Genomic DNA, 13,370 nt, shown 5'->3' with positions numbered 1-13,370 from the left:
TCTAATGATTGCCCTACAATAAATGTGTCCACGGCATCTATCGACCAACAACCTGATTTTATTGCCAATTTACTCATTACAGAAGAGTTAAATAAATCCGATACAATTGTAGAGCTAGACTCAGAGAGCATTTCCCCTCCTACCCCTGTGCCCGCACCTAGAGTCAAAAGAGGGACCACTAAGGCTCCACCTAGAAGAGGTGGCCCTCGTTCTTGTAAGAATAAACCTGCAACTCCACCTAGAAGAACAAATAGAAGGGCGGAAGAAGGGATAAGGGAGGAAGAGAATGAAAGTATAGCCTGGGAGGATATGTTTTCAAATAAGCTCTTGGGTATACTGGAGTCCAAATTATCAGGACTAATGAAACCCCTTATATCAAAAATAGACCAACTAGCAAACAAAGTAAATACATTAGAGACCCTCTTGAGAAAAACCAATGAGGGGGTGGGGGAAATACCAAATTTAATAATACGTAAACTTGAAGATATAGAGGCTGCAGGGAAAACGCTGGGGGGGAACCCGAACGTAGGCCCACAAGTCTCACCTGACCAAACTCAGCAAGCCAGTTCTAGATCCGGTGATATTCCTGACATTGCTCCAATCTTAGATCTAGCGCAAACAATAGATAACACTACCTCTGAGATATCTAACCTAGAAACCGGCCCAGTTGAGCTAATTGTTGAAGCTTCTCCCCTGATTCTAGTGCTCGCTAACATACCACCACTGAAAACAGGGCAGATTGAGTCTTTAGATTCCTTACGAAATAAGGCCCTGCAGTGGCTTAGTAACAACATGCATATATCTCCCTGGGGCAAGGAAAAGCTATCTGATGATTTGCTTACAGCAAGAAGGGTCAAGTGGATAGGCACTAAGACAAAGAAATTTAAAGGGGATTGTGTGGTTTTGAATTTTAAGGGCCCTGATGTATTACCTGATGTCCTACGGAACATCTTTCCACCACAACTTAGAACAGCAGACATAATACCACTGACATTGGACTTCTTCTATAGTAGAAGAGGCCTAGTAGCTAAACCTAGTATACTAAGAACAAAGTGGACAGTTGTGGGAAACAGAAGGGTCAGGAATGGCCCATTATGTGAGTGGGGGTTAAATCTGGAAAACCACTACTCTGCGCTATCTGACTTAAACGAGTGTGACTGACTCGTGGGCTCTCCTCCTGCCCCTCCCAAAATTCAGTTGCACCAGGGGCGCGATAGGACACTTACCCCACATGAGCGCTTACCAAAAATACTGACCCTGGTCTCCAGGGAATTCTACACTTCTGCCCCAGAGGATCAAAGCGTAGTTTTAGAGGGACAAAATAGAGTATTAGAGGTGACTGAGAATTTACCAACACTGAGTGGAGGTCTAACACCAAGTACAGAATTTGAAGAAGCAGTAAACACTCCTGATAATGACCAGCCATATCATCAATTGGACATCCTGCCCTTATCTCTTGTCTCTTGGAATATAGCTGGCATTACAAACAAGCTAAACATCCCAGATTGGGTCGATTTTATCGACCAGTATGATATTATCATGCTGCAGGAAACTTGGTCGCTTACCCCAATTTTCCGGCAAGGGTACCTGAACTTCTGTATCCCAGCTGTAAGAAATCGAGTAGGTCGACCCTCCGGGGGCCTGTTAATTTGGGTACGCCAAACATTGAACTGCATAGTTAAGCAAAGGTCTATACCCTCTAATGATATTCTAGCTCTTGATATTACTTGGCAAAATGGCCAACAACTTGCCCTGTTTAATCTTTACTCCAGGGGAGTTGGTGGGGGTAAATCATCAGAGACTATAATGACTCTTGAGCATCACATTGAAATGCTACCAGTGCCACCTCATGTAATAATAGGCGGGGACTTTAACACCACGTTTGAACCTCTGGGTGAAGAGGATAGGATCCTGGCCGAAGATGAGGATGCCAAGTGGAGAATTCCTCAACTAGACGTTCCAGTCATTAGAAAATGGAGCACAGTAGCAATTCAACTAAAGAGCTTTTGTCTCTCAAGAGGACTTAGAGCAGTCAATGGACGGACACCCTCTGATGTAATGGGGAAAAATACATTTGACAATGGCCGAGCAGCCAGCAGAATAGATTACATACTACTGGATGTAAGGGCTTGGAACAAACTGGTAGATATGGAAGTGAAAGATAAAATGGAAAGTGACCACAATCCTTTGTGCCTGACACTCCATCCCTACCAAGAAGTGTTTAAATATCCAAGAGGAAATGAAATGATAACGCAAGATCTTGTGAGTTCAAATAACCTTCGCCACTTGAAGTGGAGTATGCTCCTAGAAGACGCTACTAAACTAGAGATCCTCGAGGAATTAGTGGTGGACGAAGTCTCCAAGATCAAGTCCCATTATGGGATGACTGACTTCATTGGTTACATGATGGAGGCCCATGAGAAACTATTCTCCAAAATTCAAAGTTTCTTTGTTAAAACGGTAGCCCCAAACAAAAAGAAAAAGGTCCAAGAGAGTAAAGGGTGGTATGACAAAAGTTGCAGGATAGCACGGCAAAACCTTAGCCTGGAACTGAGAATAGGAAATGCATCAACAGTTAGGCTGGCGAGAAACCAGTATAGACAGACCCAAAAACTGGCAAAGAAGCGTTGGGACGAGGATTACTGGCGCGAACTTAAGGAGGCATGTGCCTCCAAGGATTCCAAGCATTTCTGGGCTACAGTAAAATGGGAAAAGGGTGGCGTAGCCCTTCAGCCGATGAACTACGTCCCGAAAAGCGATTGGGTAGAATTTTTCCAACCACAGTATGCCCGTAACCCAACATTCACCCACGATTGTCCACCTCCACCTGTCTATTACAAATCTCCAATATTTGTTGAAAAGGATGTGAGTATTGTATTGGATTGTGTAGCAGGGGGCAAAGCTCCAGGTATGGATGGAATTCCGGCTGATATCTTTTTATCGGATCGGAACTCCTGGTGCAGTTATTTTACTATGCTGGCTAATGCGGTGGCAATGGGAGGGAAAGTACCTGCTTCATGGAAGGGAGCCGAAATTATTCCCATATTCAAGAAAGGTGATAGAACTCTGGCTAAAAACTACCGACCCATTAGTCTGATCGATACAGCACAAAAACGAATGGGCCGCTTAGTCCAGAATAAACTGCAGCAATGGATTGATGAAAATAATATTTTGTCATCTTACCAAGCTGGGTTTCGCCCTTTAACCAGTAGCGTTGATCAAGTTCTCCACTTTCTAACCATCTACTGGAGAAACGTTACGTTAAAGAAGGGGACATTGTATGCAGTCTTTGTGGACCTAAAAGCCGCTTTCGACTTGGTCCCCAGAGAAAAACTCTGGCAGACCCTGGCGGACGTAGGCTTAAGCCAGGAATTGCTTACACTCCTTGTCCGTCTCCACGAAAACAATTTTGCAAGAATAAGATGGGGCAAGCAAGGAGAAGTAACTGATCCCTTTCCGGTAGAACGTGGGGTGAGACAAGGGTGTGTCCTAGCGCCGACTCTCTTCTCAATTTATATAAATGGTATTGTTGAACACCTAGAGAAGATTGCTAGTGACGCCCCAGTAATTGCAGGCTCTCGTGTCCCCGTCCTTATGTTCGCGGATGACACGCTCTTACTTTCCCGCACCCCCAGTGGCCTCCAAAAAGTGGTTGATGCCTTTGGTGAGTTTTGCGATGGTAGGGGCCTTGAACTGAATACCACCAAAACAAAATTCATGTGCCTTAACCAGCAGTCCACCTTTAAAGGTGTAATAAAATATAAAGGTACACCCTTAGAAAGGGTGGACTCTTTCTCTTACCTAGGCATCATCCTACAGGAAAACATGAGCTGGAAATCACATATAAACACAACCCTATTAAAGTTTAGGCAGTTAGCAGGTGCAATTACCCTAAAACATCGAACCTCGCTAACAAAGCCGGTAAACTGTGCGTTGGAAATTTACTCTATGAAAGTCCTGGGGGCTTGTTTATATGGCTCTGAATTATGGGGGTTTTCTAATTTGGGAGAACTGGGCCGAGCAGAAAATAGATTCCTACGAGGTCTTGTGATGGTTCCCCAAAGCACACCTATAATCCCATTAAAATTGGATCTCGGAAGAAAAGGTATAGAGGACACAACGAGGCTACGGCCTCTTCTATATTGGAGACGGATCATGGTGACCCCAGAATTGAGCCACTATGCGGCGGCCTTGATGGACGTCATTAAGTTTGACCGTTTCCATAGTATCCCATGGCTAAATGAGCTCCGGGGTCTCCTTATAAAACTGAAATTGGGTTACCTATGGGACTCCAAAGATGTGACTTGCTTCCCTACGAAAGCAAAGCTGAAAGAATTATATTGGGAGATGGTGTATTTTACAATGTTCAGTGATGGTACAAGTTCAAGTCTAACATCTCGCTTCTTGGATATAAAAATTTACCCTTCATACGAATCTTTTTGGGATATCATTGAAAAACCTTATGATAGAAAACTTTATTTCCAATTTCGCATAGGTACACTCCCGGTGAATGCTTTCAAGAAGCATTGGTCCTCAGCTTGGGACGAACACTGTCACCACTGTAATGAACAAACTGAGCACATTTCCCATTTTTTGTTCTGTTGCCCTCTGTACTCGATCCCCAGACGTAAATGGTTAAAACCAGTGTGCTTAATTATGGGAACCCGCAGCCAATCTGTAGCTCTTAGGATACTTGAAACAGATTGTTCCACTATGCTCGTGGTTGGGGTAGCAAAATTTCTGGCCTGGGCATGGACTATTCGTACCCGATCACTAATGGCAATTACATCTCAATGAAATTATGTTTATTATTAATTCTGCACTTTGCCATATGAATTATTGTATTTTAATTTTTAGAACAATTTACTTCTTAAGAAGTGTGATAATCCAGTGTATTTTTATCATGTATTTATTCGACAATTCATGTTTAATATCTATTTTATTTTAGCAAGTATTTTATGTGTAGTATTTATTGTATTAGGGTTAGGTGAATGCTTTTATGACAAATGTCGAATAAAGCTGTAAAACCGAAACCGAATAATGTTTCAGTCGCATTTTTATCACGCTTTTGCGACAGAATTCTTATGCAAACGGAATCTCAATTACCCAATGTGGTGTTATAATAATAATAATAATAATAATAATGGGATATTTATAGAGCGCTAGAGGAACTTAGCCCCAGAAGGGCATCAAGGCGCTATCAGATGGAAACAACATAGACATAACCACCAGCAGAACATAAGAGAGTGGAAAGACTGGATGAATCAGGACTAATAGGATAGGGAGAACAGCCACGTTTTTATATGTTTACGAAAGATTGTCAGGGACGACTGTCTGGCGATTTCGGGCCAGAGTGTTATCATGTACTCATGGGGATTTCACATAACAGCTCTAATCTGAAATGCCCAAAATTATTGCAGCACAAACAAAATTTGACTCGGGCCTTGTTAAACGCAAACTGCACTTTTAAGGCTATGGACAGCTCGAGTACACATGTCCCTTGTGACCTACTGGGTAGAATGTTGTGTGTGGAGGTTTCAGTTTTATAGCATGTTTGTTTATTCCCCAAAGAGTCAATATAGACTGTACTACAGTCCTACACACACAGACACAAATGGGGCGTATTTTCAGCTGTATATTTAATTTCATTTGCAAAATAAGTTCGTGAATAGGCCCGTATATTTGTACCTAATAACATCCATCTTTACCAGCTACTCACACACAATAATGAATGAAGCTGGTTTTGAATTCTGTCTTCTAAAGAAATGAAAGCCAGGTGGATTATTTCATGATGTATTTTATATGGACATATCTGGAAAACAAGAGCAATTCAAATATAAAGGCTTCATGCTACACTTCGAAGTAAAACATTTGTACTGTGATATATTGGAGCAGTTTTCATATATATGTTCCTAATGTAGGCATTTTGTGTAAATGCTTAATGTACAAATCTGACACCAAAAGTATGCACCAGAGTATGATGTATTAAATCTTTCAAGCTAAATCTAAAGCATATTGTTGGTTGCTAGCCTCTGGCAACACAAAGCAGGCATTTCCTTAGTAGGGAAGACGAGGATGCCTTTAATTAATATTGTACCCATAACACGCACGGTAAGCAGTATTCAGCAGCTGTGATTTTTGTTATTAAATACGTTTTAATTTATACAGAGAACAGAAGTAGATAAGTTGTCTATTCATGTGACTTCAAAATTAAGAGCTTGAAGTCAAAAAGAGATGCTGAAGGTAGGATTAAAGTGAGTCAAAGTGACATAATATGACAATGTGACATGGTGTAAAGACAAAGGTCTATTGTATGTGTACTTGGTCATAATACAGAGAGGGAAACATATTTATAGATGCTTGTCCATGACTAAAAAAGATTGCATGATGAGTTATTGTCACTGTTGATGAAGTAATTGTCCATGATATACTACCACTTGCGTAACTGATTGCTACACATGGCTAATAGTTAATTCCAAGTGCTTTGCTTTTCATCCCATAGATGACCAGTGCCAGGCCAATGGAACATTCCAACCAAACATCCACAGTGGAGTTCTTCATTATGGGTTTTTCCAATTACCCACAACATCAGTCCATATTTTTTGCTGCTTTTGTTTTGATCTATCTGCTTGCCATGTCAGGAAATCTCTTCATTATTGTTGTTATATATTCAGACACTCATCTTCACACCCCCATGTACTTCTTTTTAGTTAATCTGGCTCTATTGGACATCTGCTTTTCATCCAGCATCATTCCCAACATTCTGGCCATCCTGCTCTCTGAGACCAAGTCCATGTCATATTGGAGCTGCATGACACAAATGTTCCTGCTGTCCGCAACTTTGGGATCTGAACTCTTGCTTGTCACAGTCATGGCATTTGATAGGTACGTGGCCATCTGTAGACCACTGCATTATGCAGTCATCATGAGCAGGCCAGTCAATCTTTCCCTGGCAGCTGCAGTGTGGTGGCTTGGCATTCTAAACTCCTTCCTTGATGTTGGTTTGGTGACGACGTTATCCTTTCGTAAAAAAACTATCCTGGAGCATATTTTCTGTGAAATACCAGCAGTTAGCAAGGCTGCTGTTTCTGATACTTATGCAATTGATCGTGCAACCATGGTGGCAGACATCTTCCTTGGCATGATATGCTTTGTTTTGATATTTATAACTTATGCCTACATTCTTTCATCAATTGTCAATATTCGCTCTTCTGCATCAAAGAAGAAGGCCATTTGCACCTGTGCTTCTCACTTACTTGTGGTTAATTTGCTCTATGGCACCACTATCTACACTTATATTCTTCCTTCTATGGGCCTTAAGGCTAACAATAACAAGGTGGTGTCTGCACTGTATGCTGTTGTATGTCCAGTGTTCAACCCAATGATCTATAGTCTGAGAAACCAGGATGTTATTCAAGCCTCGCACAAAATCTGGTCCAGGATTGTTCCCTCATTTAGAAAGTAACAAAATAGTCACGTTTATTGGATTGCTCACAGCATTACAAATACTAACCTAAATACCAAATACTAACCTAACAATCAATTTCTATTAATTCACACTATCTGAAAGATAACTTAATACATCAAAAACATCAGAATATGGATCAAAACCTTGAATTGGTTGCAAAGAGTAAATCTGATTTCTCATCCAATAAACCATTTTCCTTCTCAGGACTTCGATTAAATATCGTGCTATAATGGCATTCTTAAACATGTGATATTTATAATAGACAGAGAGGCATATCTATAATCTTTTTAAATATACACAGAATACTGGAAGTCTGTATCCTGAGAGCAAGCTAAAACCATCTGTTTTATAGACAAAACAAAGAAATTGTTTTAATCACATTGTCAAATTCAAAGTTATGATGATGCATATCAGCTAGTGTTACTGAAAGCACATCACAAAACAATAAAGGACAACAAACATTTTTTGACATTAATGGCTTCATTCACTAAAACATTTTAGATGTTGTATGTAATAATTCTCCATTATATCATGTTTACATGCTCACAAAGACTATTCTCAATCAGGAAGAGATCTCTGCCGAGGACTACCCTATCCTTTATGTGCAGAATTCTCCACCAGAAGTTCAGAAATCTCTGCAGTCACATTTTGTTTAATTGGTAGTGGTTAGAAATGAGAGAATACCTATTGGAAAATGGGTGGAGTAAAGCAGAAATAAGGAGGGACTCATGCTAGTACATTGAAATCGATGGAGACAGAGAACAACACTAACAGTAATCATGACACCAACAACACGCAGTGAAAAATAGAAAAAACTAAAAGAAGTTTAACACATTATAAAATGCTATTTTTTAATAGATTTAGACTGGCTCAACTTACAATCGATCTTACATGGTTTTTAATACAATTCCTTAAATGCCATAAAATAGTTCAGGAAATCCTTTTATTTTAGTAATGAATGTGAACCCCTTTCTTTGGAGCTGTAAATTAATGTATTTGATGAGGAATCCAGGTGGGCCTCAACCTTTCATGGACACAATGCGGCCAGTGGGTAATGTGTCCAGATATTTGGCATGGGGAGCGCATGAACTCAGAGCGTACTTTGTGTGCTGTGTCCCTATTGGCCATGTGTTCCTAACTTCATGTATCATATGACTTGATGGTTTTTTTGGAAAGCGCGTACCCTTCCAGCCATGTGAGCTTCATTGAGGCCAGCATCCCTGGACCATTGTGGTGTCGCTGCCCCTATCTGTGGAATTGATCTGGGGTTTCCTGTTCACGTGTTTGTCTGCCAGGTACGTGCTACCCCATCTGTGACCTGTCAATCAGTGACCTCTTGCAGTTTATAATGGATGAATTTGTCAATAAAGATGCAACTTCATTTTTACACATGATTGTATTGTTATTCATATGACAGTTACTTTCTTGGGGGCATGTTGTTCTTGATTTTTGACAATTACTACTTTACTAGATACTTGCATTCTACCTAATTTGAATACTACGGGCCTCATTTATCAGGCCTTGTGGCAGTTTTCCGTTTCCGATGCGTCACTTTTTGTGACGTGTCGGGGACGTAAAACATGCCTCCTGTTGCGCACTATTTACAAAGTGAGGCATCTAAGCAGATGCGTCACTCTGTAAACCCCTGCGCTACATTATACCTGCGTCAGGTGTAATGTATGCAGGGGGGACTTTCCCCCACAAAAAGCCTTGTATAAGTGACGCATAGGATGTATGGGATTTCGCTGCGTCACTTCTAGGACGTCGTTGCGTCAAAATCTTGCCCCTGCCTCACAGCAGGTGTAAGACTGACGCAGGCCCTTTCACATGGTGCATTGCTGAAGTTGCGTTACTTTTGTGACACACTCCAGCAATGCGTCACTTTTACGCTTACAGATACGTCAGAAATACTGACGTATCTGTAACTCTTTGCGACATGATGCGTCATACATTAAGCATCACATATGCCGCAAGGAGTGCACAATGAGAAGTGACGCATCGCTGCTTTCACGCAGTGATGTGTCATTTCTCATAAATGAGGCCTTACATGTTTACAGCAGGAAATCCCCAATAACACGGAACCACACAAAAACAAGAACACAATGAAAACTGGCAACAACAATGAGCACAGACCGGGAAGCCATCAGTGGAGCCAGGAGAACCAATTGTAGAACCTGCTCAGGGGCACCTACCACCTCATGTATGTCTCTTTGTAAATGGTGCAGTGCTTGAATAGCAAAAGTCAGTGTCCCATTATCCATGTTGTTCCCTTTTATAAACGTGCAGCAGGACACACCAAGTTTGGCATACACCTCTCCCTCCAACGCGGTCATTAAGTCTAATACATACTAATGCAGCATCACCATGAGGCAGATAGCTCTCAGTCATTCCTTGATTAAATTAAGGCCAAGCTCAGTGCTCATCATCATTTAAGCATTTCCCACTTGGGTATTTCGAACCAGCTGGCATTAGTTTAATCTGCATGGTGAAGAAGGGTATGGACCCTCCCGCCAAAATGCCTGTGTCCATGAATAGTCTGAAGTCTTATGGAATGTTTTTGTACTGAGCCCAGCCAAAATATTCTGCAGTTCTTTTTTCATGTGTCTGATGCAGAAAGGTTTTCCTTAGCGGGTTCTAGTACAAATAAATAGTTCTTCTCCAGGAATGACCAGTATAGGGGTCAAACCATAGTCAAGCTGAATATAGGCAAACTCGCCGCACTGCCAGTACATATCCATCAGCGTGGAGGTGCACCAATACATATCCGGAAGGTGCAGGATCGTGACACAGTTTTTATTCATGCCCAGTGGATGCATTCCTTTACCTCTGAAACATAAGGAATACAGTGTAGGTTTCTGTACAATAAGGAGTTGCCACTTTCCTTCTAGCGAAGTGTTTCCACCCACCTGGCTATCCTAGATTTCCTGACATGGGGTGCTTTTGTTAAACCCTCCCTTATAAGACTTATTTCCCTTTGTATCTTCGGGCTTGATGACCCTATACAGGAACTCCATGTCTTGGGACTACATGCTGTTAAAGAAAACTAACCCAGATACGCTAAGGAGGCAGGAGAAGATGAGTTTGTGCATTGAGTTGGTGGTTTCACTACCTCCGAGAATCTCTTTTCTGAGAAGTCTCATAGCCAAACAGTATCCTCCACTATGGTGCAGTTCCTGCCCATCCTGTCTATATCAGTTGGAATATCGTTAGGCTCTGTAAAAAGGTATAGAGCCACTGGTTTGGTCTCATACCGGGTCAGATTTACTACCATTCTGTGGGGCTCTACCTTGTTCATTTGGATTTTGGCCCTAATTCTGCATTTGTATAATCGGGGAAGGCATTTTGCTTTTTCGGAGGCTACCTCTTGGGACAAGTAAAGACTGTCTGTGCGTACTGCATGCACTATCAGTGAACAGACGTAACACAACCTGGCTGATGACTTAGAGCCCACGGTGATCATCTGCTGATATTGCATGTTGTGTAAAAAGGAGCTGTGCAGTGCATGCGTAATGTTAGTCTTTGGGTTGGTGTAATTGTGACATTCCCTGCGCCAGCACTGTGCGTTTTTTAATGGACTCCATTTGACCAAGCAGTTCCTTAGCGGTGAATACTTGTATATGGTGGGAGAGGTGCTGATGCTTTGCTTGCTATCTATAGTTCAGGACTGCCAATCTGGGATTTCTAGAAGATATCCCATAGTTCTAATAATGCCCTTCTTCTGTCTTTCTTTTGACCTAGGTATGTTGTTTGTAAGTGTATTTTCATATGTTAAATTGCATTAGTGTCACACATTCCCTTTTTTGGCCTGGGAAAATGTATGAGCCTTTGTGTGTGCATGCCATTCTTGGCAAAACCTATTACATTTTTTAGCCTCTGTGGGGAACTTGGTTTGCACATGTTTTAATGGTGACTCCATGATAGTTTTCGTAGTTTTAGATGACAGGATAAACCTGTACTTCTTTGTTTTAGGGAATCTTTGGTTTTGATCTAATTGTGGGGAATATATAAATGGGGTTACTGCTTATAATTATGTTACTACGAGCTCAGTACCATCTACTGATGCATCAACAATTCAACATGAACATTTCATAAACACAAATAACAATACATGTGAAGTGTTGCAACGTAGGTGAAGTGCAATTGTCAATAGAAACAGTGTCTGAACGATTTTGACTCTTGGCATCAAATACAGTATGTGAGAAATAGCAGCATCCTCTTATGAAACAATGGGTCATCAGCAAAAACACAATACTTAAGACAAAACAGGATGCAGTAATTAACAGAACCACAACGTCACATATACCTTACGCCAATTGCAACAATAAAACCTAACAGGGAAAAAATTATAACTTTGTCAAACATCCCTCAGCTCGCTCCTAGCTCACGCTATCCTGTGACCAGGGAAAGCTTGGCCAAACACAAGTTACACCTAATCTCCCAGGTCCAAATGTTTTTTCACTAAATGTCCAAATCGCACCCTGTATCACACCAAGGGGCCAAGTGTTCCATCTGTGTTATGCCCAGTGGTACAAGCGACCAACTGCTCCCACTCATTTCAGATACCAACAGGGTTAAGAAACCAATGGCTCTGAGAACGCCTTTTAGATTAATGTGAATCCGTCCAGGCGGGGTCTCCTTCCTTTGGCTTCAGTCGGATTTGCGGTACCAATCAGCTCCTGGCAGGGTCGCCTAAATGTTGCTTGAGCATGGACTACTTTGAAAAAACAAGAGACAAGAGGTGTTTGCCAAAACAGGAATAATTTGTATAATTAAACAGTGACATTGGCAGAATAGTTGCAGGCATAGGGTCTGAGAAGTCTCTCAACTTGCATTCGATCTGTCATTGGTTTTTATACAATTCACTGAATGCCATAAAATAGTTCTGGTGATCCTTTTTTGGTAAGGAATGGTAATTTTTGATTTTGGGGCCATAAATGAATGTATTCAATGAGCAATCCAAGTGGGCCACGACCCTGTGACTACGCAATGCGGCCAGTGAGGAATGTGTATAGATGTGCAGCATGGGGAGCAAGTGATCACTGCATGTACTGTGTGTGCTTTGTCATGATTGGCCATGTATTCCTAACTTCATGTGGCATTTGACTTTATGGTGTTTTAGGAATGCATGTTGCCCTCCAGCTATGTGAGTTTTAATGGGGCCAATCTCCTTGGACTATTGTTCTGTCGCTGCATCTATCTGTGGGTTTGATCTGGGGTTTCCTGTTCAAGTCTTTGTCTGCTGGCTACGTGCCACCCCACCTGTGACCCGTTAATGAGTGTTCTCGGGCGTGGATCTCAGAGCCTGACTCACTTCAGATTTCTGAGTTGGGGTTGATGTGGAGTTCATAACGGTGAATTTTTCAATACAGATGTAACTTCATTTCTATACATGAATGCATCATTATTCACATTGACATCGACTTTCTCAATATTAACAACTGTAACCACTTGATTTATCTGTACATGAATAACCAATTACTATGGAAGGATAGGTCCTGAATGGGACTAAATTATGTTTAATAATTACTAAAATATGTGATGTCTAAATGCATGCAAAACCTACTGCAGATATATATTTTACATATCAAAGGTGTGTATCCCATCAGATATAATATACCCTTTGATACTTCTCATATTAATAACATTTTTATTTTTGTTGTGAGAAATGGTAACTGTGCCAATTCATGTAAAATGGTAAGAAGAGAATGTTCTGCATAGGTTTGTTTAATAAATTATACTGTCATGTAAAGTTTGAAATAATTCAGTTTTTTTTTTGTAAATTAAATGTTGTGCAAAATCTGACAACTGGCCATGCTCATTGATCCGTTAGCTGCTGAGGCTCCACCACTCCTTCCACCCTGTGATTAGTGCTCTTATATATTTGGGGAACTTTGGGGCATAT

The 13,370-nt window shown here is 41.2% G+C and overlaps 1 protein-coding gene across 1 annotated transcript in view; it reads left to right on the top strand.

Moving 5' to 3' along the window:
* Positions 1-7,833, top strand: part of LOC144769270 (olfactory receptor 5V1-like) — a 91,324-nt gene extending 83,491 nt beyond the window's left edge. The window contains exon 2 of the mRNA XM_078653331.1: positions 6,503-7,833. Within this exon, the coding sequence (XP_078509457.1) occupies positions 6,503-7,465 (963 nt within the window). The 3' untranslated portion in view covers positions 7,466-7,833. The remainder of the gene's footprint in view (positions 1-6,502) is intronic.
* Positions 7,834-13,370: the final 5,537 nt, after the last annotated feature.

The sequence above is a fragment of the Lissotriton helveticus genome, chromosome 1_1 (assembly GCF_964261635.1).
Source record: "Lissotriton helveticus chromosome 1_1, aLisHel1.1, whole genome shotgun sequence".
Taxonomy (NCBI): Eukaryota; Metazoa; Chordata; class Amphibia; order Caudata; family Salamandridae; genus Lissotriton; species Lissotriton helveticus.
This window is presented reverse-complemented; position numbering and strand designations above follow the sequence as displayed.